The 27,432-nt window shown below is 40.6% G+C and overlaps 1 protein-coding gene across 1 annotated transcript; it reads left to right on the top strand.

Annotated features, from left to right (window-relative positions):
- LOC124504036 (sulfotransferase 1C1-like) lies at window positions 1-27,432 on the top strand. The gene is made up of 7 exons (XM_047069306.1): window positions 1-172; window positions 2,384-2,512; window positions 21,593-21,690; window positions 24,549-24,675; window positions 25,618-25,712; window positions 26,905-27,085; window positions 27,320-27,432. Exons 1-7 carry the CDS (start codon window positions 1-3, stop codon window positions 27,430-27,432), a joined length of 915 nt encoding a protein of 304 aa, XP_046925262.1.

Genomic DNA, 27,432 nt, shown 5'->3' with positions numbered 1-27,432 from the left:
ATGTCCCTGGAGGAAATGAAAGATCTTCAGCTGGTGGGAAAATACATACAACCAGAAACCAAGGAAGTGAATGGAATCCTTGTGACCAAGATGATGAGTGAAAATTGGGACAACATCTGGAATTTCCAAGCAAGACCTGATGATCTCCTCATTGCATCCTATGCCAAGGCAGGTAGGTTTGCGAAACTGGAAGTGGGGAGGCCAGCTATAGAGGAGCAGGGGCCTCCTGATTTTAAAAAATGCAGATTTTCTCCAGGCCTGGCCCCAGGAAAAATGAAACCAGACTTGTTTCTGGGCTCCAATCCCCTAGGATCCAAGGTTCTCCTGTTTTCTTAGGTCTCTGATGGAGAAAGAGATTGCCAGAATCCCAAATCTTCAAAGGACTGAATGAATTATTTAAAAGCAGAGTCTGAGAAATTGCACAGAAGTTATCACAGTCATCTTGCCAACCCAGCCACTCCTGGTTCCCATCCACAAGGAAGTCCTGGAGTGACAGCACCACTTGCCCATAAAAAACATCTCTTAGTGGGGGACACTGATGTGGAAATGAGGGCTTTCACCCCAATATGAAATGTTCTGATAGTACTGGGTCCAAACCCCAAGCACAGTGGGAAGAATCTGGAGGAGGGGAGATGATACTTACCAGGACCTCATAAAATGAAGAGGAGGTTGTGACAAAAGTGAAAGTCTGAAAAGGCAAGTGTTCCCAGGCTTGTACAGGGTTGGGAGAATCCTAACTGGGGAAGCTCCAGGAATGATTGATGATCCCCCTGCATTACCTGTGCTTATAATGTCAAGTGACTGAGTGAGGCATGGAAGTTGAAGCTGTAGCCAGTTTGGGAAAGTCCCAGTGACCATTTGACTCACCAAGAGGGACTCTAGGTATTCACAACCAGAAAGAACTCAGGAAATAGTCTGGTCACTACAGTTCTTCAAACCTTCATTAGACTGTTCCTGTCCTCTCTGGCTGGGAATTCCCTCCGTAACCTCACTCTGTTCTCATGATTCAGCATTACTTAAACTAGAGAAGGGTCTTCCTGTCATCAGGGTTCAGTTGTTTCAAGAATCTCCTTCTCTGTCTGATTTGCACAGGACATTTCTCCTGCCCAGAACTGAATTTGAATTTGCATTGCACCTCAGAGCAGAAATGTTTTTCAGCTCACCTTTGAAATTATGCAGTCAGTCCCAAAGCCCCTCATAAGACAGTCCCCAAGTCTCCAGCCTTATTCCCTCACCTTCCCTACCACCTCCTACCCACTGTGAGCCTGCTTTTACTTCCCAGTGAGGAAATGTGACTCTTTATCCTACTCCTGAGGCTCCCTGCCTGGGATGCCCTGGCTTCTTAATGTGAATGCACATTCAGTCCTGCTTGACTCTACACTCCAAAGCCATCTCAGCTGAGCCTTACTGACCTCTTCCACAGCAAGTTGGATCTCCTCCTCTGTAGACCAGTCCTCTAGCCCTTTGCACATCCTTTCTGGCTTTTACTATATACTGTTCATCTTCTAGTTATCTGCGTATATGTCATATGTATCAGTAAGGAGCAGGTTTTGCTAAAAGCCAGAAAGACACAAATACTTCTGATGTAAAGAGGAAAATGGGTATTTGATGGACAATGAGCACAGTCTACCTCTTTGCCTATCTATATGTCTATGTCCATTCCTCTTCTGTGTCTGTTTGGATTCAATTTGGCCAGAAGTGTCAAAAACCCAAAATAACACAAAAGAAAAAGCAGTCTGGAGAATTAGTAGTCAGTTATGAAATGGTGGCTGCCTTGATCATCAAAGACCTGGACTTTTTCTAACTTTCTGCTGCACCATCTCCAGGTGTAGCTTTTGGTTTTATTGTCCAATCTGACTCCTGGAGCTCTAGCTATCACATGCACATTCCAAAAAGCAGCAAGAAGGTAGGAAGGGAGGAGTAAGTTCATGTCCCTTCCCTTTAAAGACAACTTCCCAAAATGACATTGCCACATCATGCAAGAAAAATATTACCTTTGAGGCAAGTAGCTATATGCCCAGCTAAAAATTAAGGATCTATTAATTTGAGAAAGAAAGGAAGAATGGATATAATCTAGGCAAAAAGCAGTCACTGTCCTATCTTATCTCCTCCAAAAAGATTGTAAATGTCATAGGACAGGGAGGGTGGCTAATTCATCTCTGTATGTCCCTACATTCACTTGATTCAGTATTCATTCACTCAGACTACATTTACCAGTTGCAAAGCCCTATGCAAGGCACTGGGAATTAAAGAGAATAAGGTAAGTAAGCTGATTCTGTTTAACACTCAGCAAATGTAAATTTTGCTGAATACATAAATAATCAAGGAAATGAATTGAACTGTGCAGTGAGTGGATGGAATTGACAATCAGTATTGCCTCTAGGCACCACCTGGACACAGGAGATTGTGGACATGATCCAAAATGACGGAGATGTGCAGAAGTGCCAACGGGCCAACACCTTTGACCGGCATCCTTTCATTGAGTGGACTCTACCTCCACCCTTCAACTCAGGTAAGTGCCCAAATAAGGCCTATGATGTTGTAGCTAAGACCCATGACTACTGTGTTAGGTGAGTTTGCATCTGAGAATAGAATTATTTCTACAATCAACCTTGTGGAAAATATTTCAAGGTTACTGGGGAAAAGGTTACAATCAAAGTACTCACTTCAATTGGGAAATAATACTCTTAAATTCTTCTTCTAAAATATATGATTGGGGAGGAGCCAAGATGGCAGAACAGCATGGAAGTTTTATTTTGCACCTCATGTCCATGAAATACAGCCAGATCAACACTAAACCATCCTGAACACCTAGAAAACTTATTTGAGAATTAACACAACAATCTGCACAACCTGAACCAGAGAACTCAGCAGGTATATGGTGTGGAGAGGTGAACTGGGGAGAGAGAAGCCATGTAGAGCAGGGAGCTGTTTTTGCTTGAGGAGAGAGGACAGAAATGGGGGGAGAGTACAGGAAAGGCACCCCCCCCCAAGCAGCTGGAGAGAAAGTGGAAAAGTGGAAACAGCTGCAGGAACTGAACTAAAAAGGGAGAAAGGAGAAAGGAGAGGGTTTAAATTCCATTGAGACTCTATAAACAGGGGGAGTGCAGGGTCTGAAACTCTGCAGCTCAATACCTGGCAGTGCTTTGGTGGGAAGGGCAAATTCCCAGGAGCAGAGTGAGGTCTGGGGATCCTCATGAGGAAAAGTGGTTCCCCTGCTGGAAATCATTTGGTAGAGGCTGTGTGGCCACCTGGTCCCAGCAGACCCTAGAGAACAACCACATTTGCTGCTGCTGGAACAAGGTCATTAAGGGTGAAGCCTGGTGCCAGATGTGTGTTGTGACTTTCCATAATCCCTGAAATGCTGCTGCTACATGATCATGTGAACTTTTTCTGGGGAAGGCTGACACCCAGCCCCAGTCTCTGGGCACTGGCAGCAGCTCAGTCCCACAAAGCTGCCATTGCAGCAGCTCGGTCCCTCATTCCTGGGTGCAGCCAGCACCCGGCCATTGCTTGGTGAGACCCTCCTCCAGAGGGTCAAAGCTGCAGTCCCTCAGAAGCAAGGGGTCAGGAAACACAGCCACATCTGAGATAGAACTCAGGAGAGAGGTGCCAGATGGCAACCTGATGGCGTGGTCACAGACAGTGTAAAAGCAGCCAGAGACAAAGGATGGGTGCACAATTGCTGATTGGGGAGAACAGAGTACTGATACTAGAGACTAGGTAACTGGGTGGCATCATTTTCACCCCTCCCGTGCATGCGTGTACACATCTACAAGTGCCACAACAATCCACCCCAGTAAGCTAAGCAGCACCACCTACTGGAGAATGGAGCCATTACACTAAGCCTAGCACAATTGGGCCAATCTCGCTCTTCAGGAACACCACAACTCTCTCTGCCTGCTTAGTTTACGGACTATAAAGTGCTTCATAGTTTGACATCTAGGAGAAAATGATGTAATTTCAGTCGTATTTCGGTCGTTCACTGGTCCATCTATTCAATTTTCTTTTTTTTTCCTTTTTCCTTTCTTTTCTTTTTCTTGTAAACAGAAAGAGAAAAAAATTATTTTTATTTTCCATTTTTATTAAAAATATTTTTCTTTAACTTTTTCTACTATATATTTTTATTTTTGTAAAATTTTTCAAATTCTATTCCATCATTTCATTTTATTTCATTCTACTCATTTTTTCAAATTTTCAAATGTTTTTCTTTTTTTTCCCCCCTCTCTTTTCTCTAATCTATCAAGCTTCTTTCAACAACCAGACCAAAACACACCTAGGGCCTAACATCATTTATTTGATTTGTGTGTCTGTGTGTGTGTGTGTGTGTGTGTGTGTTGTTCTTAATTTTTTTAACTAAAAAAATTTTTACCTTATTAATTCCTTTTCTTCCTTCAAAACGATGAAACAAGGGAATTCACCCCAAAAGAAAGAGCAGGAAGAAATGACAGCCAGGAACTTAATCAACACAGATACAAGCAAGATGTCTGAACCAGAATTTAGAATCATGATAACAAGAATACTAGCTGGGGTCAAAAATAGATTAGAATCCCTTTCTGTGGAGATAAAAGAAGTAGAAGCTAGTCAAGATGAAATAAAATGCTATAACTGAGCTGCAATGTCGAATGGATGCCACGGTGGCAAGAATGGGTAAGGCAGAACAGTGAATCAGTGATATAGAGGACAAACATGGAGAATAATGAAGCAGAAAAAAAGAGGGAGACTAAGGCAAAAGGTCACGATTTAAGAATTAGAGAAATCAGTGACTCATTAAAAAGGAAAAACATCAGAATCATAGTCCCAGAAGATGAAGAGACAGAAAAAGGGGTAGAAGGGTTATGTGAGCAAATCATAGCAAAAAAAACTTTTCAAAAAAAAAGAAAAACTTTCCTAACCCGGGAAAGACACAGACATCAAAATCCAGGAAGCACAGAGGACTCCCATAAGATTCAAAAAGAATGAAATCCATTTGCAACTAAATGGATGGAACTAGAGGGTATAATGCTAAGCAAAATTAGTCAGTCAGAGAAAGATAAAGATCATATGACTTCACTAATGTGAGGACTTTAAGATACAAAACAGATAAACATAAGGGAAGGGAAGCAAAAATAATATAAAAACAGGGAGGGGGACAAAACATAAGAGACTCTTAAATGTGGAGAACAAACAGAGGGTTACCAGATGGGAGGGGGATTGGGCTAAATGGGTAAAGGGCATTAAAGAATCTACTCCTGAGATCATTGATGCACTATATGCTAACTAACTTGGATGTAAATTTTTAAAAAGAAATTAAAAAAATAGAAATTTTGTTAACAGAAAATCTAAAAATAAAATAAAATAAAATAAAATATGCAATTGGGTAACATCAGACAGCTTACTTCCTACTGGTGATTGGGAATTCAAGAGTGATCATTAATGTATAACACAGAGAAGGCAGGGTGAGGACTCCTAGCATCCAGTGATTAAGAACCATTTTCCTCTGTGATTGTGCTCCTTTGGCATAGAGGATTATCTTCAAATATATTTCATCTATAACCAGTCAACCACAGAATCCAACAAAATTATATATAGCATCATTATCATTAACAAACAATTACACTTCACACCAAAGATACTAAGAAACAGCACACATACACAGATATCAAATGTAGGATTTAAGAAACAAAACAGATGAACATAGGGGAAGGGAAAAAAAGAAAGGGAAACAAACCATATGAGACTCAACCATAGAGAACAAACTGAGGGTTGGTGGAGGTGAGGTGGGTGGGAGATGGGCTAAATGGGTGATGGATATTAAAGAGGGCACTTGCTGTGTTGAGCACTGGGTGTTATATGTAAGTGATAAATCACTAAATTCCACTCCCGAAACCATTATACTCTATATGTTAACTAACTAGAATGTAAGTAAAAGTTTGAAAAAAAAAACACAAAATTAAACTTAAAAATTAAAAAAAAAAAAAAGGAAACAACACACAGTCACAGACAGCACCCTTGAAGAGCTTGAAATCAGTTAAGAATAAAGGACATGTTTTTATAAAGTAAATAGTGGCAAATACTAGCTTTTGTAATAGATGACAACCCAATGATGAAAAGCCATAGACTTTGGAATCAAATAATCCAGCTTCAAATGTTTATCTGGGTGACATTGAGCAAATTATTAACTCTCAAGCCCAAGTTATTTTTTTATTTTTAAAATAATACCTATTGAAAACCCATTATTGATTGGGTCAACTATTCTAGCACCATTAGTTGAAAAAATATATCTTTTTTTCCCATTGAATAACCTTGGCCTCTTTTCCAAAATCAACTAACCATATATGTATAGGTATATTCTAGATTTTCTATTCTGTTCCTCTCCATTTTGTGTCTATCTCTATGCCAACACTACACCTTCTGCTTGCTGTAGCTTTATAAGCTTTGAAATTAGGTATTATAAATTCAGATTTCTTCTTTTTCAAAGTTGCTTTAGCTATTTTAGGATCTTTGTAAATTCTAGAATCAGGCTGTTAGTTTCTAGGAAAAAAATATATTCCAATATTTGGTTGGGATTGCATTGAATCTATTGATCTGTTTGGGAAGAAGTATTATCCTAACAAAATCAGGATTTCTGATCTGGGAATGTGGTTCATCTCAATTATTTAGGCTTTGTTTAGTTTCCCTTGCTGGTGTCTGGTACCTTCTATCACTTATGTCTGGCACATCTTCAATCAAATTTAACCCTAAAAATGTTTATTTAATGCTATTATAAATGGCATTTTTCTATTTTAATCTTTATTTGTTGCTGGTATACTGAAATATAATTGCTATTTGTATTGGACCTTGTATCCTGCATCCTAGCTTATTGACTCTAGTAACTTTTTTGTATATTCTATTGGGTTTTCTACATGAACCATCATGTGTTCTGTGAATAATGAATATTTTTCTTCTTCCTTTCCAGTCTGGATATCTGTTATTTTCTTGTCCTTGCTTTATTGCATTCCCTGGAGCCTCCAGTGCAATGTCAAACAGAAATCATGAAAACAAACATCCTTGTCTTCTTCCTGATCTTAAGGGAAAAGCATCCAGGTCTTACCATCAAGTATGATGCTAGCTAAAGCTTTTTTGTAGATATTCTTTATCAGGGCAAAGAAGCTCCCTTCAATTCTTTATTTTCTCAGAGTCTTTAATCATAAATCACTGTTGAATTTTGTCAGTGTTCTTTGAGCTGGGGATTTAATCCATTCATTTTCAGCCATTCTCTGTTTATGACTATACATTTTTCTCGATTGCTATTTTAAATATATTTGGTTTTGATATGTAGTGTTTTCTTTACATTTCATTTTACCACATTTTTCAGAATTCCTGTAATTTTACACCAGAGACATTTAGTAGATGTTTTTAATTTCCAGATGGAAGGGTGTTTTTTTTGGGGGGGGGTGCTTTGTATTTAATTACTAGTTTTATTGCACTTGTGATCAAAGAGTGTTGTTTGTAGTATTCCACCTTTTTGAAAATTATTCATTTGTACTATATTATCAATTTTTATGAATATTCTGTGTGCACTTGAGAAAATACATTCTCTATTATCCAGATCTAATATATTCTGTATGTTGCTTAAATCTTATATATGCTTTTTCTTTTTGTCCACTTGACTTGTCATGTACTAAGAATTAAACATCCTATTATTAGTGTATTTCTATTTTTCCTTACATCTACTGTGGTTTCTGTTTTATATAAGTGGTTATTCTGTTATTTGGTACATAAATATTCATGATTTTTCTATTATATTATTATAATGGAGACTTTAGCATTATAAAGTTCTTTTAAGTTTTATTTATTTATGCTGAGACAGAGAGAGAGCACACACAAGTACATGCACAAGGAAGGGCAGAGAGAGAGGGACAGAGAGAATCCCAAGGAGGCTCTGCACTGTTAACACAGAGCTTGATGCAGGGCTCAATCCCATGAACCATGAGATCATGACCTAAGCCAAAATTAAGAGTCAGACCCTTAACTGACCAAGCCACCCAGGCACCTCTAGAGTTCCTTTCTTCTCTTATATAATGCTTTTGGGGTTGAATACTACTTTATCTGATAATATCATAATCCTCGCTTTTTTGTAGTTTCCATTTGCATTTTGTATATCTATCTACCCTTTTATTTTTACTCTTTCTTGTGTTTTAGGTGTGTCTTCTATGCTGCATATGATTGGGTTTTCTCTTATGAGCCAATTTGAACCTATTTTTATTCACTTAAGTAACCTCTATATCCAACATGGGGCTCAAACTCACAACCCCAAGATCAAGAGTCATGTGCTGTTCCAACTGAGCCAGCCAAGCACCCCTTGAATCATCTATTTATAATAGATGATTTAATCCCACTCACATTTATTGATATGACTGATATGTTTGTTCACAATTATGTCATATATCATATGTCATATGTCAAACTAACATGAGTTTACTCCTTAGTGAGTCACAGATAAAAACTACACCAGGTAGAGCTGTCACACAAAGGAAACTTTATTTGCGGCAAATAAGGAGATAATGGGGAATAATTTCCAAAGCCATGACTCTCACAACAAGGGTAAATGGGTTCATTTTATTTAGGGTTAGGATAAATATTCAGAAAGGGGAGTTTTGTCATGTATGTTAAGGGGGAGGCATAACGTCATGCATGCGCCTTAAGGAAACATGCCTATACATACATTGCATGTTATGTTAATGAGGCCTGTGCTCCTCCTTGGGAGGAGATTTTAATATTATAATGAAGTAAAGGTAACTGTTGGTCACTCCACAGGTCACTCCATGGTCCATCTGCACAGATGTGAGTTGAATGTTGAGCTCAAACTGGTCTGGGTGGTCTGGGCCAGTTGGAGCTCATCATCAGGGCAGTCGTTATTGCTTGAGGGATAGTTTTGGTTTCCACCACAGGATGCCATGACCATTGGGTCTTTTGCCCGAGTTAAGAGATAAGCTGAAAAGAAGAGCTTGACGGAAAATGTGAGACAAATGGTGGTGGTTACAAGCAGGTGGGTAAGATCAGGTCTTGGTGTCTAGCTAGTGACAATATTGTCATGTGCAATAAGAAATATTTAGTTTCTTTCCCTTTTGTTATATCCTTTTTGTTTTTCTTTTTTTTTTTAAATGTGTGGGAGTTTTTATTTTTTTAAGTTTTTTATTTTAATTCCAATTATAGTAAACATACAGTGCTATATTAGTTCAGGTATACAATACAGTGATTCAACAATTCTATATGTTACTCTGTGCTCATCACAATAAGTGTGTTTATAATCTCTTTCACCTATTTGACCCATCTCCTCATCTAGTTCCCCTCTGGTAACCATCCGTTTGTTCTCCATAGTTAAGAGTCTTTTCTTGATTTGTCTCTCTCTTTTTTTTTTTAATTTTTCTTCTGTTCATCTGTTTTGTTTCCTAAATTCCACATATGAGTGAAATTATATGGTATTTGTCTTTCTCTGACTGACTTATTTCACTTAGCATAATACACTCTAGCTCCATCCATGTCATTACCTCATTGCAAATGGCAAGAGTTCATTATTTTCTATGGCTCAGTAATACTGCATCTTCTTTGTCCATTCATCTATTGATGGACACTTGGCTTCTTCCATATTTTGGCTATTGTAAATAATGATGTAATAAATATAGGGGTCAATATATCCTTTCGAATTAATGTTTTTATATTCTTTGGGTAAATGCCCAGTACTGTGATTACTATATTGTAGAGTAGTTCTGTTTTTAATTTTTTGAGGAAGCTCTATAGTGTTTTCCACAGTGATTGTACCAGTTTGTATTCCCACCAACAGTGCAAAAGGGTTCCTTTTTCTCCACATCCTCACCAACACTTGTTATTTCTTGTGTTTTTGATTTTAGCTATTCTGACAGGTGTGAGGTGATATCTCATATTTTTTTAAATATATACATATATTTTTTAAGTTTATTTATTTTAGAGAGAGAGAGAGAAAGAGACAAGGAGGGCATGAAAAGGGGGCAGAGAGAGATTGAGAGACACAGAATACAAAGCAGGCTCCAGGCTCTGAACTATGAAGGTTTCAAGCCCATGAACTGCAAGATCATGACCTGAGCCAAAGTCCAACACTCAATCGACTGAGCCGCTCAGGCACCCATTATTGTAGTTTTGATTTGCATTTCCCTGATGATGAGTGATGTTGAACATCTTTTCATGTGTCTGTTGGCCATCTGTAAGTCTTCCTGGAAAAATGTCTATTCATGGCTTCTGCCCACTTTAGTGGCAAAACTGCCCACTTTAGTGGCAAGTGCCCTTGGTTTTTGTGGCATTGAATTATATATGTTCTTTATATATTTTAGATACTAACCCTTTATCAGATATATAATTTGCAAATATCTTCTCCCATTAAGTAAGGTGTCTTTTTAGTTTTGCTAATTGTTTCCTTTTCTGAGCAGAAGATTTTTATTTTGATGTGGTTCCAATAGTTTATTTTTGCTTTTATTTCCTTTGTTTCAGGAGTAATGTCTAGAAAAATGTTGCTATGGCCAATGTCAGAGAAATTACTGCCTGTGCTCTCTTCTAGGATGTTTATGGTTTCAGGTCTCACATTTAGGTCTTTCACCCATTTTTTAAGTTTTATTTATTTTTGAAAAAGAGAACACAAACAGGGGAAGAACAGAGAGAGAGGAGGACAGAGGATCTGAAGGAGCTGACAGCAGCGAGCCTGATGTGGAGCTCAAACTCACAAACTGCAAGATCATAAACTAAGCTGAAGTCAAATGCTCAACTGACTGAGTCACCCAGGTGCCTTTTTCATCCAGTTTGAAGTGATATTTGTGTATGGTGTAAGAAAGTGATCCAGCTTCATTCTTCTGCATGTAGCTGTCCAAATTTCCCAACACTACTTGTTGAAGTATGAGTCTTTTTCCCATTGGATATTCTTTCCTGCTTGTTGAAGATTAACTGATCATATAATTTTGGGTTTGTTTCTGGGCTTTCTATCCTGGTCTATCGCTCTATGTGTCTATGTTTGTGTCAGTACCATAGTGTTTTGATTGCTACAACTTTGTAGTATAACTTGAAGTCCAGAACTGTGATACCTCCAGTTTTGTTTTTCTTCTTCAAGATTGTTCTATTTGGGGTCTTTTGTGGTTTTATACAAATTTTAGGATTATTTGTTGAGAATAAGTGCTGTTGGTATTTTGATAGGGATTGCATTAAATGTGTAGATTACTTTGGGTAGTATGAACATTTTAACAATATTTGTTCTTCCAATCCATGAGCATGGAATGTCTTTCCATTTTTTGTGTGTCATCTTCAATTTATGTCATCAATGTTTTATAGTTTTCAGAGTACAGATCTTTCACTTCCTTGGATAACTGTATTCCTAGGTATATTATTATTTTTGATGTAATTATAAATGGAGTCACTTTCTCAATTCCTCTTTCTGGTGCTTAGTTATTATTGTATACAAATGCAATAGATTTCTGTACATTAATTTTGTATCCTGTGACTCTGATGAATTTATTTATCAGTTCTAATAGTTTCTTGGTGGAGTTTTTAGGGGTTTTTTATATATAGTATCATGTCATCTGCAAATAGTCAAAGGTTTACTTCTTCCTTACCAATTTGGATGGCTTTGTGTGGGAGTTTTTCATTTTTTTTTTCTTTAGGAAATTCTTAAGTTTTTTCTAGCAATTGGTTGCTTATATATTATTATCACCTTTTATAAGTACTTAATCCTCTTTTTTCTTACTTAAGCTTTTACTACCTGATCTGCCAGTTTCAAAGGAATTTTTTATTCCCCCTGTTACTTATACAACCACCAGTAATCCTACTCTAAATTTTAAGTTGCATTCTTTCTACTTTATTACAGCCTATAAGGTTTACATATTGTTCTTCCACCTATCCCTTCATCCCTTTTAAGTTTTAGTTCTAGTATTAAATAATGTGAAATTCTCACTATCAATCCTTGTACTAATGTTTTCCTTTTGGTTAAATCAAACTTACCCTAGTGAATTGTTCAGGAAAATACATATATATTGTATTCTGTGTGTGTTCTTGAATGTTTTAAACTGTTTTCTATAGTGTTGATACTTGAAGCACAGCTTGCCTGGATATATCTTTCATTCACACTTTCTTTCCTTAAGTTTCTTGAAAATGTTCTACTGTTTACTTGCTTTGTGTGATGTTTTTGATAAGTCTGATGCCAGTTTAATTCTCTTGACTTTATGAATCATTTCATCTTTTACCTGGAGTAAGAATTTTTTTCTTTATCTTAAAATATAATAATTTTAGTTTGGTATGTTTCAGAGTTGATCAATAATAATCAACTTTTTATGATATGCATGGTTAAGAAAGTTTTGCAAAGTGTTATATTTTGGCTAGCATGGTTAAGAATACATTGTTTGGCTTGCCACAAAGGTAAAATGATGTCTACCACCACCAGGCAGTCAACAGAGGTTTTGCAATTGTTTTGATGGAGGCAAGTTTCTCCAGAGAAGCAGATAGCTCTTTCAGAAAAGTAGAATCTATGAGGTCTTCAGGTTCCATCAAGTGGAGGCATTTTTACAAATGGAGGCCTCTGTGCTGACAGTTACCACAGTCATTTCCTTCCTGGGGCAGAGGTGATCTCAAGGTGGGAATCCCAAGGTCAAGTAAGGTTGAAGTACATTGTCTCTCATCTTTCCCTTGGGTTGTGGCATTGCTGTCTGTAAGGCAGTCACAACTATAATGGCAGCAAGAGCTCTTGGGCTGGGGCAGTGTCATCTGAGGCATTGCTGTGCTTGGGGATGGTGAGGCCAGGAGAGGGTGGTTTGCCAGGTGAAGATCCATGAAGGGTAGAAGTGGCTGCTGGTGTTAAATACCAAGTACAGGGGCGCCTGGGTGGCGCAGTCGGTTGAGCGTCCGACTTCAGCCAGGTCACGATCTCGCGGTCCGTGAGTTCGAGCCCCGCGTCAGGCTCTGGGCTGATGGCTCAGAGCCTGGAGCCTGTTTCCAATTCTGTGTCTCCCTCTCTCTCTGCCCCTCCCCCGTTCATGCTCTGTCTCTCTCTGTCCCAAAAATAAATAAACATTGAAAAAAAAATAAATAAATACCAAGTACATGTCCTAGAGGCCTGGCTCGGGGTGGGACTACAAGTGTGGACTCTACTACTAGATGGGCAGACCTCATTGGGCTCCATTAGATCATCAGGGTGCACTTTGCAAAGGAGCATGCAATATCCATGACTGAACTTTATGGGGACCACATCCATAATGCATATAGATTCTGGATACATTGATAGGCTCACAGTAGGGATATTTTGTGGATGGCAGATGTACAATCCAGAGATAACCCCATGAAAACTATGATAGGGTGGTTAGAGCACAAACCTGCCAGCCAAGATGGGTCTGATTTGGTTATGACAGTAGGGCCATTTGGCCTGGGGTAAATATAATTTGAGGCATGGTGTAAGGATGGAATGACTCTTTAAGCATCACTTCCATTGGCACCATTTAATGTAGAAGAGATGAACTCTGGGTCAGAATTTGTGCCTGCTGAATTGGCCCCTGCCACATAGAACCTGCAACACTTGGTGCTCAGCCATCGTTCAGTACAGTTGTATACCTGGCTAATTTTGTTCCAGCTCATCTCCTGAGATAGAGTTAGGCTGGAGGGATCTACCAACAACCCTATTATCCAAGGTAGCCACAGTAAAAGAGAGCATTTGCATTTGACTAGCTTGTGGGGTGTCCTTCAGGGAAAGCAATCTGGATAGCAACAAAAGGAGGACCATGTTTGCTTAGGAGCAAGAGGTCATTTACCTCTTCATCTAAGGTGGGGTAGAGACCTGCCCTGCATCCACTGAGAGCCACCATTGGATTCTATGGTTCTTTTGGGGCTTCATTTCTTAATGTGACTGGCATCCACTGGGCAGAATACCTTTTTCTTCTCTCTGAGATCCACAATCCCACTAGTTGACCCTGAAGCCATAATTTCAATCTCCCACAAAACTTCCTATGAAATTGCTTTAATTAACCTGCCTTAAACCAGAATATTGAGCAAGGCCAGTGTCCTTACCTTTGTGGCTAATACTGGACCATCATCCATGCCAAAGAAATTGGTATAATCATGATCTCTAAGCAATTTGGTAGGGTTTGTTCCATTGAGCTCTCTATTAGAAGAGGGTCATATTGTACAATCCACCCCTGATGAGGTTGCCAGCATATGGAAGACAGTGAGACAATGGAAAGACCACAATGGTGAGGGAAGCATTCATCCAGTGAACAGAAGTGAATGACATCCTCCTTGATGTCAGAGGAGTCAGGGTTCCCTGTCAGTACCAGAAGGGGGGTTTTGGAGAAGATGTATTTGGTGTGGGGGTAGGAAGAGCTGAGAGCCAGGAATCAAGCAGTATTAGAGCCACTAGGAAAATTTCTGTCCACTTGGGGCCTCCCTTCTGTTTAAAATTTGAGAAGCATGTCTCTGAAGGCCATTGTTCCTCTCCATACGTCCACCTGCTTGGGGCCAGTGAGCTAGGCAGAAATTCCACAAGATTCCATGTTCCAGAGCCCATTATTGAACTGCTTGGGAGGTGGAAGGCTATCTTGATCTGAGTCTGTAATGTCTGGTGGGTGTAAGGGGACAAGCACATATCTGGTTAAGGATATTGGGCAATAGGAAGCAGTGTTTCTGGAGAGAACAGCCTGTAGGCATCCTGAGAAGGTATTGATGATGGTGTTTACAAACCCACTAGCTCCAGCAGAGGGCAGCAGCAGTCTGATACAACAAATTTGCCATCACAAGTTGTCACACTGACCTGGTAATCTTCCAGAGTTTTGTTTGGGGACAAAGAAGCAATCAATTATCTACCACCAGTTTGGATAGAGCAAGGGTGAAAAGGATTCCACGCCTGTTTCCCCAATCAGTGAGTGTTGTTGCTCCCCTGTGGCCTGAAATAGGGGTCTGCTCTTCTGGTGGGCATGGCATCTCTGGAGGAATAGTTATATGGAGGTTATGTCTGGAATGTTATTGGAATGTTGGAACAAGGAGTCTGCAATGTTATTAGAATGTGCTTCTGGTGTTTGTTGGCATTTGTACGCAGACATGAGTGACTATAATTGGCATAAGTGAATTGGCTGTCCCTCTCCAAATGGAGACACCCAGAGACATTGAATTATCCTTTTGCCATTATCCAGACCAGACTGAGAACCCACTGGCTAAGAGCTCAGGAGTCAGTAAAAATATATGCCCTTGGGAGTCTCACTTTGTGGTCTGTTGTGAAACCAAGCACACTGCCACCAACCCTGCCATCTGGGCCAAGCCAGGAGCGGCCTTCTTGACTAGGGATGACCACTGCAGCCTGCTGGTGGGCAGCACTGTGTATGATGGCAGCACTGCTGTATGTGAAGAACACTCACTCCCTTTCCATGCCAGACAACTGGTCCCAGGGAGCTTCTCAAAATGCTATAGGGGCCAACATTGGGGGTGCCACCAGTTGCCTTCATTAATAGTAAGCAAGAGGCTGAGCTTTGAGGAGCCACACCCTCCTGTAATCTGGAAAGGCCCTTGACATCAGATTGAGCTTTTTTAAAGGTACCATTTTCACTTTAACAATGAGGTCTCAGGACCATGCTGAACCTTTGCTGGGTTGAATTGCTAACCCAATGAAGGATGGGGACTTTTTGCAAATCAGGGTGGGCTACGAATGCCTTTTTTCCCAAAAGGGCCCAGTGGACTGCCAAAATTTCATGCTCAAGTGGCATGTGCTAAGCTGCTGTCGGGCAGATCTTTGATCCATGTCCCATGGACAGTCAGATAAAGCCATGCTTAGTCCCAAGACTCCACAAGGCCTAATCAAATATCTCCACTGATTCAACTCAAAAGCCTGAGCCCAGAGAGACTAAGGACAGGACCTGCTGTATGGCTTGCTGGGCCAGATGCAAGACAGTTTGGTGAGGTTCTCCCAAATGGAAAGAAGCTGGATTGCATCTAACAGCACAAATAGGTTTTAGTAAAATGGTAAATGTAGAATGTGTTGCCCCCCAAAAGTGAAGACACCTGATATGTGTTTTGTCTGCTATAATGTAACAGCAGGCTTAATTATAAGGAGTTGATGTTTTATAGTGAGAGAAACTTCACAGTCCTCAGCTGCCACATTATGTCTAGAAACTTGAAAGAAGTGGCTGGTCCTTGGATCTTATGCAAGGTAATGGCCCATCCTCTCTGCTATAAATACATTACTAAGTGTAAGTCTCCTGGATGGCATCCTCAAAAGGTTCCAAAGGGAGAATGTCACTTATATAATATCAAAGGCTACAGTGGGTTAATTGGAGTGAATTTAAATCTTGTCTGCATTGGTTATATGCAAAAGCAGGGTGCTTAAATGTTTAAATAACCCATGGGCACCCAAGTAAAGTTCAAAATGCCCTTGAAACGGAAAGCAAATTGAAGTTGTGAGTCTTCCATTATCAGGATCAAGTGAAACACGTTGGCTAGATCTAGGACATCAAAGTAAGGACCGCATGCTTTTTGGATGTCATCTACCATGTCTATAATACTGGGAATGGGAAACTTAATGATAGAAACCTGTGCATTTAAGTTTTGATAGTCAATTGTGTTTTTTTAAGTATTTCTTTTTTTTAAGTTTATTAATTTTGAGAGAGAAGGGGAGAGGTGAACGGGGGTCGGGGGGACAGAGATAGAGGGAGAAAGAGATTCCCAAGCGGGCTCCACACAGTCAGCACAGAGCCCAACGTGGGGCTCAGTCTTATGAACTATGAGATAATGACATGAGCTGAAACCAAGAGTCAGACACTTAACTGATTGAGCCACCCAGGCACCCCCCCCTCCTCCAATAATAGTCAATAGTTAATCTCCATTAACTGGTAGCCAGTTTTCACACTGACCAGACCAGGCTATTAAAGTCTGAGATGGGGGGCCTACTGACCCCAATTCAAGTGTATCTCTAATGACAGACCTTAGGTCCTGTGTACTCAGTCAATAATGTGGTGTATTTAGTTTTTTTTCCTGGAGGAGGCAATTGGGCAGGTTACTGTCTGGCACCTTTTATGAGAAATCCAGGAATTTGGGTTTATTCTACTAGGCATGTCATGAAGTAAGTGCATGCAAACCTATAATAGGGAAAAAGAGAGCCAGGGAGGCCACCACCACTGGCAACTGGTTTGGAAAGCCATAGCCAGCTTTCCTTGTACTCCCTTTGTGGTTTTATTGGCTTTGACTTGTAGGCTGTAGGAGATTATTTGAGAAATTTAGGATTACCTGGGATTACTATGACTTGGGCTATGGTGTTTAACAAAGAAAAGAATGTCAGGTTACTGCCTTAGTCCCTGTGGACTACTGAGTCATGAATAGGCAATTATCCCCAGGAGGTGACAAGTTCCATGAGCCATTCAGTTCTAGGGTAATGCTCTGGGGGTTTGTCAGGCCCACAGGTCAGTGATGTTGTTTGGGGCAGAGGGAGCTTTGAAACCCCCTAAAGTCATCTGGGCCATTGAGATTGGGATCTTTTTCAAAATGAACATGAGTTTTTGAGAGGAGCTTGCACCATAACTGTCCAGATATGAGATCTGGACCCCCAGCTGGCAGAGTGTCTCCCTCATGAAGGAAGAACTGTCAAGTCTATTCCCAGCATGGCCTCCAGAATATTATGGGAGGTCCTCTTAAAATGAAGTTTGGTCCTGTCATTTGGTGGAGGCTCCCTGCAAGAAGAATTCTCTGAATTCATAATCAATTGGGACTTCCTCAGATTGGAGATGAAATCCAAGTCATCTGGATAGGTTGCTATATTCAAAGGAGTGATATACCCACAGGACCATATCAATCATACAGGAAAGGAGTTGGGCCTCATTGAATATCTTCCACTGGCTTTGAATCTTTGCAGTAATAACTATGATAAAAGGGTAGACTTCACAACAAACTTTGAAAATCCAAGTAAGCAGAGAGTGGGATTTGCCCTCTATATCTTTGGGGCTTGTGCCTTTGGGTTTGGATTCTCCCTTGTTATTAGAAATCCCAGTTAGGACATGGAGACAATCTGTGGCTGCAGTTTTTGCTTTAATTCTGGCTGAATTAGTCCTGGGGTAGTCTCTTGTGGGTTGGGGATTGGGTCATCTGTGTCTGTCCAGAATTTGGACTTTTAAAAAGTTATCCATTTGGGGCTTCTTGTAAATACTGACTAGTTGACTCATGTCTGTGAGTTGAGTAATAATAGCTCAGAGTCAGTATTAAACACTCTCAACAGCCAGTCAGCCCCTTTTCCTTCCTTCTGCTCTACAGTCCTTTCAGATAGTTTTAATCTTGAGGTGTGTAAAGCTTCAAATTTCAGTTTCTAATTCTCTATTACCCACCACTGATTTGACTTTCTGAATCCTCACTGGAAAAATCTGTGGTAGACGTCCCCAGTGGCCAATACCTGCTGCTTCCCTCTCCAGGATGTCCAAATTGACTTCACTGGGTTTAGTGTTAGTCTCCATCAGACCAGCAGTGGCAGAATCATTAGGGCTGGCCCCAGATCCCTAGAGTATAGAACCAGTCCCTTGGTCTGTTGGTACACCACAACACTGAGCAGTGCCCACAGCACCTCTATGAGTGTTTTCCATTTAGTACAGAGCTTGCTAATTTCCTCAGACAGTTTTAGTTGATGCAGACACCAGGTGCTCAAGTCATTTGTACTTGGCTATTAGATTTTGTGCCCCTATACACCAGGAGTGGGAACCCTGATACCTCATAGGGTCAGGGGACAAACTGCCACAGCAGCAAGGTATGCAGTGACAGAGGGACCGTGGGACCCAGCCACTCTTGCCTTTTTGAGGGGTCATTACCTCCCCAGTGAGGACATCCCTATCATCCAAGTTATAACTTACAGTCCTAGTACATCCCATAAGCACCGCCAATCAGAGACAAGGAGTGTCCCTCTCCTCTTAGGGGCACTGCACATTTATGTGGCCCTATATGTGAGCCGGGTGTGCAACTCACATATTCCCTTCTGTTAACTAAGGGCAACAGGATATTGCTAAAATCTTAGCTAGTTGCCCCTAACAGTCAGCATCTGGGTCTGTACTACAAGCTGAGAAACATGCTCAAAGTCTAACAGCCACTGAGGGTAACCCTTGGGCATTAATAAGTGGGAAATACATCCATGGCCCCTCAAACCAGCTCTGATTAGCAATACTCTCAAGGTTTGGGAGAATTATCATTGCTTTTTTTGTAACTTGCACTTTTGGGATGGAAACTTGGGGCAGCTCTCTGAAAAGGCAGTATGCAGTAGGGCAAAGCAGTGCAACCAAACTCCAGTAGGCAGTGGATTCCTCCCCCATGGAATTATGCACATGATAAAGCCCGTCAGTAAGCCATTGAAACTAAAATGCATTTCTTATTATCAAAAGCAAGCTGATTTAGTCTATCCTACTTGTGAACCTAATTGTGACTTTGTTAAATTAACATTTGGTGGTCTGGTGAGCCTCAGTTCAGGGAAAGACCATAAGGAATTGAAATAGCACTGTCCACTACTCCTTGGTCCTGGAGGAAGTACAGGGCATGCCTTGAGTGACCAAATGAGAGGTCAAGGCAGGATGCTGGTACAGAGATGGGACCTGGGGCACATGCCCTTATTAAGGTCCATAAGTGGAAAGCTTTGGGGCTTCTGGGCTAAGTTCAGAACAGTCAATCCAAACCAAAAGGATCAGGGTTTTGGTAGGCTCTACAGGGGTCTTGTCTAAAGGGGTGCTCCCAGGGAAGGCCTTGGGAGGTAACAGACACTGTTGATCTCAGGGCCATTGGGTAGTCTCTGCAGACTGTTATGCAGCTGGGGCATGAACTGGCATGCTCAAGGCCCCTGTAGGCTGCTTGGCCACCCAGAATGGATTACGAGACAATATTATGGAATAGTTTAGCTAAAATCTCAACAAATTCAAGACTTCTTTTCAAGAAAGTTTGTTCATATTATAAGTTTCAATATTAGTTCTATTCCACCATTTTCATTTTCTTTTCAGGAACTGCAGTTTATACCAACGTTAGAGCTGCCAGACTTGTCTTCCAGATCAGACACTTTCTGACCCTTTTTACTTGTTTATTTACCTCATTGTCCATCTCTTGGTTACCTTCTTGCTTTTCTTCAACATCCTTTTTTAAATTTCCTTTCAAACCTATCCTTCATTGTCAACCTTATGATTTAATCTTCCCTTCTTATGTTATTGTGCTTTTTCTTTTCTCAGTTCCATAAAATCTTTTCTCATTTATCCCCTTTTCTTTTTTTATATATTTTATTTTATTTATTTTTATAAATATATTTTGTCTATTTCATTTCCTAATTTTTATATTTCTGAGTTGTTTGTTCCTTTTCCCAAACGCTTGTTTTGCATATTTAATCAAGATCGGAGTATTGTATCACAATTTTGTTTAGGATTGTAGTTGGTTTTGGGGAGAGAATTTTCATCAGGTTAAAGGCTTCGGGTTTGCCTTTTCGGTTTTTTATAGCAGTTTTGTATTCACGAGATCTGCTTTTTTATGTTTGTATTCATTTTATTGTCATAATTTCTAGTTTGAAAGCACCCTCTTCTGTCCATTCTGCCCTCTACTGTGCAGTTGTGTTCATGGACAGCATTGGTGGTTGGTGGGGAGGAAGAATTGGCATGCTGTTTCTTTCATTTCTGCAGGATCTTTATTTTTCTTTCTCTTACTTCCTTATTTCCCATCACTGCCAGGTCTCCAGGGGGTGCCTCCTCCTTCTGATTCTCCACTAGAAGCTGTGCTTCTCCAACCAAGGCTGCCTCTCTGCCTCAGTGACAAGCCCCCTCCCTGAGACTGGTACTGTGTGTGGCCAAATCCTAGCCTATATTTGGTATTTTAACACTCAGGATTGGACATTCTGTTTCCAAGGAAAATTTGGTTGTGATTTATCTAATTGTTCCTTGCCTCTCTGGTGCTTTTCACGAAGTGTCTTGAGCCCCACCTCCCCCCACTCCATTGGCTTTCCACACCAAAGACTAACTGATTTCCAGCCCTGGCTGTCATAGTTACTAACTTGGAGAAATTACTGAAATTACTTGACTACTGTAAGGCTCAATTTTTCATCTGAAAATACATCCTAGCACAGAGACCAGTGTGGTGTTTGGATAGTGGCTGTTGCAGTTCTTGGCCTGGAAAGTAAAGGTTGGAAGAAAGAGCAATGGAATTGCTTGTGTTGTAGAGCTGGCCAGTAATTCACCTACATCAAGAGGGACACCAGCTCTTCTCCAGCTGCTTTAATCTACTCTCCATTGCAGTAATAGAAAACCCCAAAGGACAAAATATCCAAGTGCTTGTTGGGGTCATAGTTATCACCATCCTCAAACCTCCCAAAACATCTTCATCTTCCCACACAAGTACAACCAATCCATCAAATAAGAATAGTAATGTTGCCTCCCTTGGTGGTTTCCAGTATCTCATCAGTGATTTCCTCTACCTGAATGGATGGTAGAGGTGTCCCCAGGAGGGAAGCATTTAGACATGTAAAACCATAATTTTAGTCAAAGACAACTGTTTGGTAAATCTCATTCTAGATATTTAACAAACAATAATATTGAATTCAGGGGGCTGATGTGAAAAATGTTCAAGTAAATGGTGTGGCCTTCTTTCCCAGGTCTAGATCTGGCCGAAAAAATGCCTTCTCCTAGAACTATGAAGACTCACCTTCCTGTTCAGTTGCTGCCACCTTCCTTCTGGAAAGAAAATTCAAAGGTAGGAAAATCCAACTCTTCAAGCCCAGTTTTGTTCATATGGGCAAACACTATCTCTGTCTAAGTGGAAACAATCAAAGATGTTGAAAGATAAATAACCAATGAAGGTATACAGCAGATGGTGTCCTTGCCTCCACATTCCCACATACTCCATCCTGGATCCAACTTTCTTTCAAAATATTATTTCTGGGTACATACTAGGAAGTTTTCATACAAAATCATTCTGATTAGCTGCCAGGGAAGCCACATCCAAAGACAGCAAGTTGTGAAACAAAGCACATATTTCCTGAAGGCTTTTATCTTAGTTTGAATCATCTAAGAAGCAAAAGCCAAGGCATAAAAGTGATTTATTTAGGGACAACTTGTGAAGGGAAAGGTAGAGCAATACAAAGAAAGATGAACAACCATAAGACCATGATACTACATTGACCACCCTTACAGAATATCTTGTGGAGCAAGCCCCCAGGAACTATTATAACACTATGTCCTCCGTTTTCAAAAATTCTCATTTATTTTGACCTTCCAAATTCAGGATCAATGTGTAATGTACAGCAAAATGCTAGTGTTTCTTTTTGATATATGCTTCATCAGTGAGTCTTAAAGTCAATGAAATATGGAATATAAGCAAAATACGGACTTATAAATTTGCAGTGAAAAGTGTAGCCATCCAGCAGAATCAAAATGTTTGTATCAACTAGACCAGAACATCTTCTCCTTGCAGGCAAGCTACTTTAGAAACCCAGACTGAACCCTTACCAAGAAAACCATAAGGGTCAAGTCTATTTAGTCAAGACAGTTTCCCCTATGTGTGGTGCTCAGATACACAGGGCAAGTGATTGCTTTTGACTCTTTTTTTTTTTTTTCTGGGCTTCCATGAGTCACCAGCTCTTCATCTTGCCCATCCCCCATCTCCAAACAAGGTACAATACAATTGAATAAGATTCCACATTCCAATATGCTATCCCATTCATTACCTGCTTCTCTGAGATTACACCCAGGTCATTTTGATTTGTGAAAACTTCCTGCTTTGTTCCCACAGGTAGATAACTCATGTGACTCTTGATGCTCAACAAGCAATATTATTTCCAAATGGTATTATAGATTCAATGTGAGAAGACACAATAGCTTTTTGTTAGTCATCATACTAGCACCTTCTTTTTATAAAAATCAGGCCTTCCAAAAATGTAAAAATCTCAATGATGGCACCTCCTTTTATCTGTTTAGAATTGTGGATTATTTGAGCAGGAAGTGACATTAGAGAGTTTAGGCCAAGATTTTCATTTTATGATGCAGTGGTAAGCTAAATAGCCATCCCCCAAAGATATCCATGTCCTAATCAACAGAACCTGTGAATGCTACCTTATATGGTAAAATGAGATTTGCAGATTTGATTAAGTTGGGGATCTTGAGATGAGAAGATTATCCTAGATTAATAGGTGGGCCCTAAATATCATCAAAAGGATTCTTAGAAGAGGGAGACAAGAAGATCAAAGTAAAAAGTAGGAGATGTGAAAAGTGAAGCCAGGGATTGGGTCAAGAGCCAAGGAATGCAAGTGGCCTTTGGGGGCTAGCAACAGCAAGTGAAGGGATTCTCCCTTACTGCCACCAAAGGGACCAGCCCTGCCAACAGCTTGACCTGAGCCCAGTGAAATCTAGCCTCTAGAACCATAAGAGAATAAATCTCTTATTGTTTAAGCCAGTACATTTGTTACAGCAGCCATGAGGGATTCACACAGATAAGTCAGCAGGCTCTCAGAAAATGTCCTGGACATTAGGTCATATCCAGTCATCAGACTCCTGCCACAAGCACACTGGATATGTTCCCCATCTAGCACAGACTGCCCCTTCACAATTACTCAAGTTTACAAAAAGGCAGTAACCAACACCAGCATTAAGAAATGTATTTACATTATAAGATGGTGCAGCTGTGTCACACTTTTTGGTTCCCTACATGCTTTCACAAATATCAGAGAAAAATCAAGCAGTAGGAAAAGAGGCAGAGAAACATGTTGGGTCTGTGCTCCTCTAAGACAGTAGTGGGGGAAAGGCAGCTGGGAAAGCAAGAGCCTGGGGAGATTGGCTGAGAGAGAAATACCACTGGGTGAATGGTTGTGTTGGACACAGAAATTCTGTTCAGTAAGTGACACATGGGAAAATGCTTGTGACACCATTAATGTGCTCCTCCTCTCCGGCTCTGCTGAGAATGCACACAGCAGCACAGGTGGGCATTAGAGCCTGGACAGTGAGTGGGAAAAAGGGAACCACAGGACACAAAGCAAAGAGGTGAGATCTCCCCGGCCAGACCACACCCCTGCTTTTCCAATGAAAAGAATCATCACAAGCAGCTCCAAAGGGAGACTTAGCACTGCCGTCAAAAGTCCTGCAATCTTACCACAAATGAAAAGTAGGAGTGATATCATTAATCTATAAAGCTGCAGTTCATCATGTGCAGATGAGACCAAATGGCTGACTGCATTAGCTACCCCCATAAAATAACCTAGAGTCCTCACTTAGTGCAAGCCAAGGAGGACCTACCTTACACACTGGAAAAAAACACAGGGGCCTCTTTAGCCTCCAGGAATATAATAGTTAGGGTGACCATAGTATTTATCAGGCAAACCAGGGTACTTTTAAGAAAAGGAGGGATGCTCCTAATCATTATCTGAAACCACAGATATATGTTGGAACTCTGGACAAACCGGAAAATGTGGTCATCCCGATCACAGAAAAGGCACACACGTTCAGATACTCAAATGGGATAGTCTAAGATTCTTCTAATACTAAGGTCCTCTGCATTGAGCAATAATATTTCTGTGTTTTGTTTTCTCTTTGTCTCAATCACTTGCTGGCTGATTTCAGATTATCTATGTGGCTAGAAATGCAAAAGACACTGTGGTGTCCTACTACCATTTCTCAAGAATGTCTGCACTACTACCTAACCCTGGTACATGGGAGGAGTTTGTTGAGACATTCAAAGCTGGTAAAGGTAAGTGAAAGGAAATTGTGGGTGCATGTGTCCTTATTCATTCATGTTTCCTTGTTCACTACTGACTTCAGAAAGGATGGGTTTTCAGTGAATGATTGTAGTCATCAAGGTCATGGGAGGGTGTGATGGCACATTCAAACTGGATCATTTGGGGAGAATTTAACCAAGAGACTATTTAGAAAGCTACGGGCAGAGTTTAAAGAAACAAACAGGTGATAATACAGTGTTCTTGGGTGAGTACGAGCAGGGAGCCATTGCCCCCTGGAAAAAGGACAGGGCCCCTTAACAGGAGCTGAAGCCTTCATTAAGGGAAACAGACCACAACAGTGAGCCAACAGGAAGAGCATCAGGGAAATAAACATACCTTCCCTACTCTCCTTTACCCCCCAAAGCCTCTGAGTACCTTTTCCTGGCAAAGCCCAGGTGGAAGTCTGAGCACAAAGGAGGCATTGACGCAGTCCCTAGAGGTCAACCTCACAGGGTGGAGGAGGGTGCAGAGTGGATTTGGCAGGGCCAACAGAAGACACCCAGTGCACCTCTCTTCCTCTCATTCACCATTACAGAGAGTAAAGGTGCCCAAATATCTGGTAATTATAGATTTTCCAGAATGAAAATCAGCCTACTAGGATACAATGTTTATTGTGTAACACTAATCTAGGCATCATGTAGTGATGATGAGAAAGAAAGATTATGACTCCTGGCAACTACACAGTATCTAATGTGCTATTAAGTTCCAGAGAAGAAATATAAAACCAAGGAATCCAGAATACTTCTTATCATCTCCCTAAATATTAAAAAAAACTGTCTTCTGCAAATAAGAATTCTGTCCAGGGTCTTTGTCTTCTTTGCTTTTTTCCCTTTTATTTGAGACATCCATGCTCATTTTATAAGTTTCAAGTTGATATTGATGCCCCCCCCCCACTTCTCTCTTGTTCCCTCCAGTGCTATGGGGCTCCTGGTATGACCATGTGAAGGGATGGTGGGATGCAAAAGACCAACACCATATTCTCTACATCTTCTATGAGGACATGAAGGAGGTGAGAGGCAGTGCAGTCTACCATATTCTCCAGGGCAGCAAACCACAGTCGTGATCCTGTTTGTGGGCTTGCCCACAGGAGAGCCTTCAGTGCAAGTCCTTTCTCTCCATGACACTCTTCTCGACTCAGTTTTACCCTTGAAAGTTCTAACTACTTTTCTGCTCTTCTCAATTTTTTTTTTTTTTGCTTCAGTTCACAGTTTCTGGAAGATCCTTCCTCCTCAGGAAATATCACATGTCTTTATAGTTGAATTAATTCTGACACTCATGAACCATGTCTTCACCTAAAAGTGGGTATCATCTCATTTTGTATCTCATGAAATTATTATAAGGACTTATAAGATCACATATGCAAAGTGCCTAGTTGTGTTCAGTGAACGTGCAGGGAGAGTTTCCTTCACCCTCTTCCACATCACAAACTTCCCAGGCCCACATCACAAACTGAAGTTTAATCATTGGCAGGATTGGTCTCACATATTGGGACAGAGGACGGATTTTTCCATTTCAAATCATTGTGTATGAGAGGCATGACAAAATCACTCTCAGGACCCCAGGGTTAGTGTCCTAGAATTAAACTACTTCTTGTGCCAATGGTGAGAAATCTAATCAAAAGCTATAGCTCCTTTTCTGCAACTCTTTGATCAAAGAACCAGTGCACAAGAACTCACATTTCTGTATCAACTTGAGATTCCTTTGTATTCATCCCCTTACTGACCTTCTATTAAATTCACAGACTTTTTGTCATCTTTTATAGCTCAAATACTAAATTTGGTCATACCATGACTCACCTGCAACATTTTTTCTCCTTTATACAACTTTTCCTCATCTCTACCAGGAAACATAATTGCTGCTTTCAACAAATCTCATGGATCTCTTTCTCTCAATCTTTCTCTCCCTGTGTGTGTCTGTGTGTGTGTGTGTGTGGACAGCATGTTTTCTGGGCCAGTTCTTACAGTTAGTTATGTCTACATTCATCTCCCTATTGCAGCGTGAGCCTCCTGAGGGCAGGAACAGCTCTCATTTTTGTGTCTTGGCAGCACCTTTGCACATAGTCGTCACCTGAGGGATGTTTATTGAATATATTTGAACTGATCCCTTACCTCATTTCTCCCCAAACACTGTTTGTCCACACAGAATGTCATCCTTAATGGAAAACTAAAATTATTTGCTTTGTATAACTATTCTACATACAGGACCCAAAGCGGGAAATTCAGAAGATTTTGAAGTTCTTGGAGAAAGAAATACCAGAGGAAATTCTGAATAAAATCATCTATCACACCTCCTTTGATGTAATGAAGCACAACCCAATGGCCAACTACACCACTTTTCCTGTCAGCTTCCTGGACCACTCTATCTCCCCTTTTATGAGGAAAGGTACGTTAAGACTCATATTCTCAGATGCCAGATTGGACTCTGTGGTCCCCATGCTCTGCTTAGATTTTCCAGTAATGTTTCTTGCCCCATTATGCATTCTTGTCAGTGACACTACATAATTTTTCAGAGGCAAACTTCCTTTTTTTTTCCCACTCTTATCCTGGTTCCAAGGGTGTGTGCTCACTCCACCCTGTACTCTTGTGTGGTAATCACTGAGACTTTGCTCCATTTCAGGGATGCCCGGGGACTGGAAGAGCCATTTCACTGTGATCCAGAATGAAGAATTTGACAAGGACTACCAGAAGAAGATGGCAGAGAGCACCCTGACCTTCCGCACAGAGATCTGA

This window comes from Lynx rufus, unplaced genomic scaffold (assembly GCF_022079265.1).
Source record: "Lynx rufus isolate CCGP_SWC_20201006 ecotype Redwood Valley unplaced genomic scaffold, mLynRuf1.p SCAF_8, whole genome shotgun sequence".
In the NCBI taxonomy this organism is placed as follows: domain Eukaryota; kingdom Metazoa; phylum Chordata; class Mammalia; order Carnivora; family Felidae; genus Lynx; species Lynx rufus.
This window is presented reverse-complemented; position numbering and strand designations above follow the sequence as displayed.

What these genes read in the sequence shown, in the direction of transcription:
- LOC124504036 (XM_047069306.1), top strand. Translation starts at nt 1, where the DNA reads ATGTCCCTGGAGGAAATGAAAGATCTTCAGCTGGTGGGAAAATACATA. An exon ending in TCTGGAAAGAAAATTCAAAG is followed by an intron (nt 21,691 to 24,548) that starts GTAGGAAAATCC and finishes GGCTGATTTCAG; the next exon opens with ATTATCTATGTGGCTAGAAA. An exon ending in GACATTCAAAGCTGGTAAAG is followed by an intron (nt 24,676 to 25,617) that starts GTAAGTGAAAGG and finishes TGTTCCCTCCAG; the next exon opens with TGCTATGGGGCTCCTGGTAT.